A 2,088-nucleotide genomic window follows, 5' to 3' on the forward strand; every position below is an offset into this window, starting at 1 on the left:
GCAGAGGCGGGGGGGGGGGGGGAGGGAAGGGGGGGGGGGGGGGGTAGAGGGTAACGTGGGGACAAGGACACATATGTAATTTCTTAATCAATAAAAAATATATTAAAAAAAAATATATCCAAATGTAATGCACCTCAACATTCCCACTACAGAAGTACTTTTTATCCAAACAGAAAGGGGAATCCCTTAGCAAGTTCCCTACTCATAAAAACTGGGGGAAGAATAGGGAGAGTAGGAAACGGAGTAAAAAACACACCTGTACAAACTGTGGAAGAAGATCTGTCAGCTCATCATCACTAATAGCCTCCATCCAGATCACAGCTTGGGACCTCACTTCCTGATCAGCAAATCTAGAAAAGTATCACTAAAATCAAGATTTGACTGTAACTTCCTTCTAATAGCTGTATTTCCTGAAAACACAATCTCAATCTATTCTTGACAATGAATGCTCAAACAGCTCTTTATTCAAAAGCAATGTGTTTCTTCTTTTTTTTAGGAAGAAACTCTTACCATGCTATACAAATTTTATTAAGGGACTGGTATAGAAACTTTAAGCTTATGAAAATTAACTTTGGCCCACAGCATAAAAATGTAACAAATTATTCTAAATTTACCTTATTCTCAATTTACCTTATTCTCTCTTTAGGTTAGTTTTAAATATGACATGCCTTTTTAATAACCTCAATGAAAAGGTATGTTAGTAGAAATACACATTTACACATTTATATTACATTGAATTGCTTTCATGTTAAAACAAAGGGAAGTATTCCTGCAACATAATACTTTACTGAAAAAATTAACAATAAAAGAAAGCAAATAAATTCATTCATAGTTGACTTACTTTAAATCAAGAAGCTCCAATGCAGTCAGTGGGTCTAATGGAGGCCACTGCTGAAGCAATGAGTAAATTTTGGCAAGATTAACCCATTTCCAGTTTGGGGCACTTGCTAGTATTTTAGGAAGACAATTTGGATGTTTGAGGCAATAATAACGTTTCTCCCACAAAAAAGCTTTGTCTTCTTTAGAAAGTCTGCATACATAACAGAACTAAATTACTCCTCAATGATATCATAATAATAGTTATAGTTTCAACGATTTAAAATGCAAAGAAGAAATTTATTCATTTTAGGGCAGTCACTTCTTGGTGGAATCATTAATACTAATTTGGGATAGAAAAACACAATGTACAATAAACACCACTAATTTACCCTAATTTGGGGAATAGAAAGAAATCATTTTGGCTTAATAAAAGAGTCTCAGTTACAAAAATGAAGGATAATTCAGTACAGTAAGTATTTATTAAGCTCTAATCAGAAATGCACTAGAAATCAGTTGATAAGCAAAATCCACCTTATGAGCAAGGATTTTATCCATGTAAAATGAAATGCCATGTAACACACAAATGCTATTATAAAATTTTAGAAGTTGATTATATAGCTCAATTGAGGAATATTTAAAAAGAGAAAGATTTGTTTTGGAGATTCTAATTTAACCTTAATAACAAACGTTTATGTGAATGAATGATTTCACTATTTTACTACCCATCCATCTCTGCTTGTATATATAATACATGCACTGAAATGTATTCATCTCATGTGGAATACTGGAAAAATTTCAAATATTGAAAAAAGTACACAGTAGGTCTCCCTTCTTCTAATCCCCCTACCAGTAGCAACTGCCTATGCTTGTATATTCTTCCAGAGTCCATTTGTATAGAAGCATATACATAGGTGTATGTAGATCTTTTTTCTTCAATGGTAACATACTATATACGCTATTCTGTTCCTTGCTTTCTTCATTTAACATATCTGACACATTAGTACATAGCTATAATTTCATTTTTAATAGTTACATGGTACTCTGTTGGATAAATGTACCATAATTTGATCTCCACTGATGGACATTCCCTATCAGTTTTACAATAATTCAAATGCATACTGCAATGAGCATCCTTGTCTCCATAAGTAAATACAAAAAGGTTTCTTTCCTCTAAGATATATAACTAACTGGAAATGGAATTGGTAGGTCACAGACTATACACATTGTGACCTTAATACCGTGGTCGGCAAACTGCGGCTCGCAAGCCAC

At 33.5% G+C, this 2,088-nt stretch overlaps 1 protein-coding gene across 1 annotated transcript in view; it reads right to left on the bottom strand.

Moving 5' to 3' along the window:
* The window catches only part of PIK3C2A (phosphatidylinositol-4-phosphate 3-kinase catalytic subunit type 2 alpha), a 95,567-nt gene that overhangs the window by 26,023 nt on the left and 67,456 nt on the right, over positions 1-2,088 (bottom strand). The window contains exons 16-17 of the mRNA XM_006758350.2: positions 842-1,030; positions 257-350 (exon numbers count right to left, since the gene is read on the bottom strand). Of these exons, the coding sequence (XP_006758413.1) occupies positions 257-350; positions 842-1,030 (283 nt within the window). The remainder of the gene's footprint in view (positions 1-256; positions 351-841; positions 1,031-2,088) is intronic.

Source organism: Myotis davidii, unplaced genomic scaffold (genome assembly GCF_000327345.1).
Source record: "Myotis davidii unplaced genomic scaffold, ASM32734v1 scaffold73, whole genome shotgun sequence".
NCBI lineage: Eukaryota > Metazoa > Chordata > Mammalia > Chiroptera > Vespertilionidae > Myotis > Myotis davidii.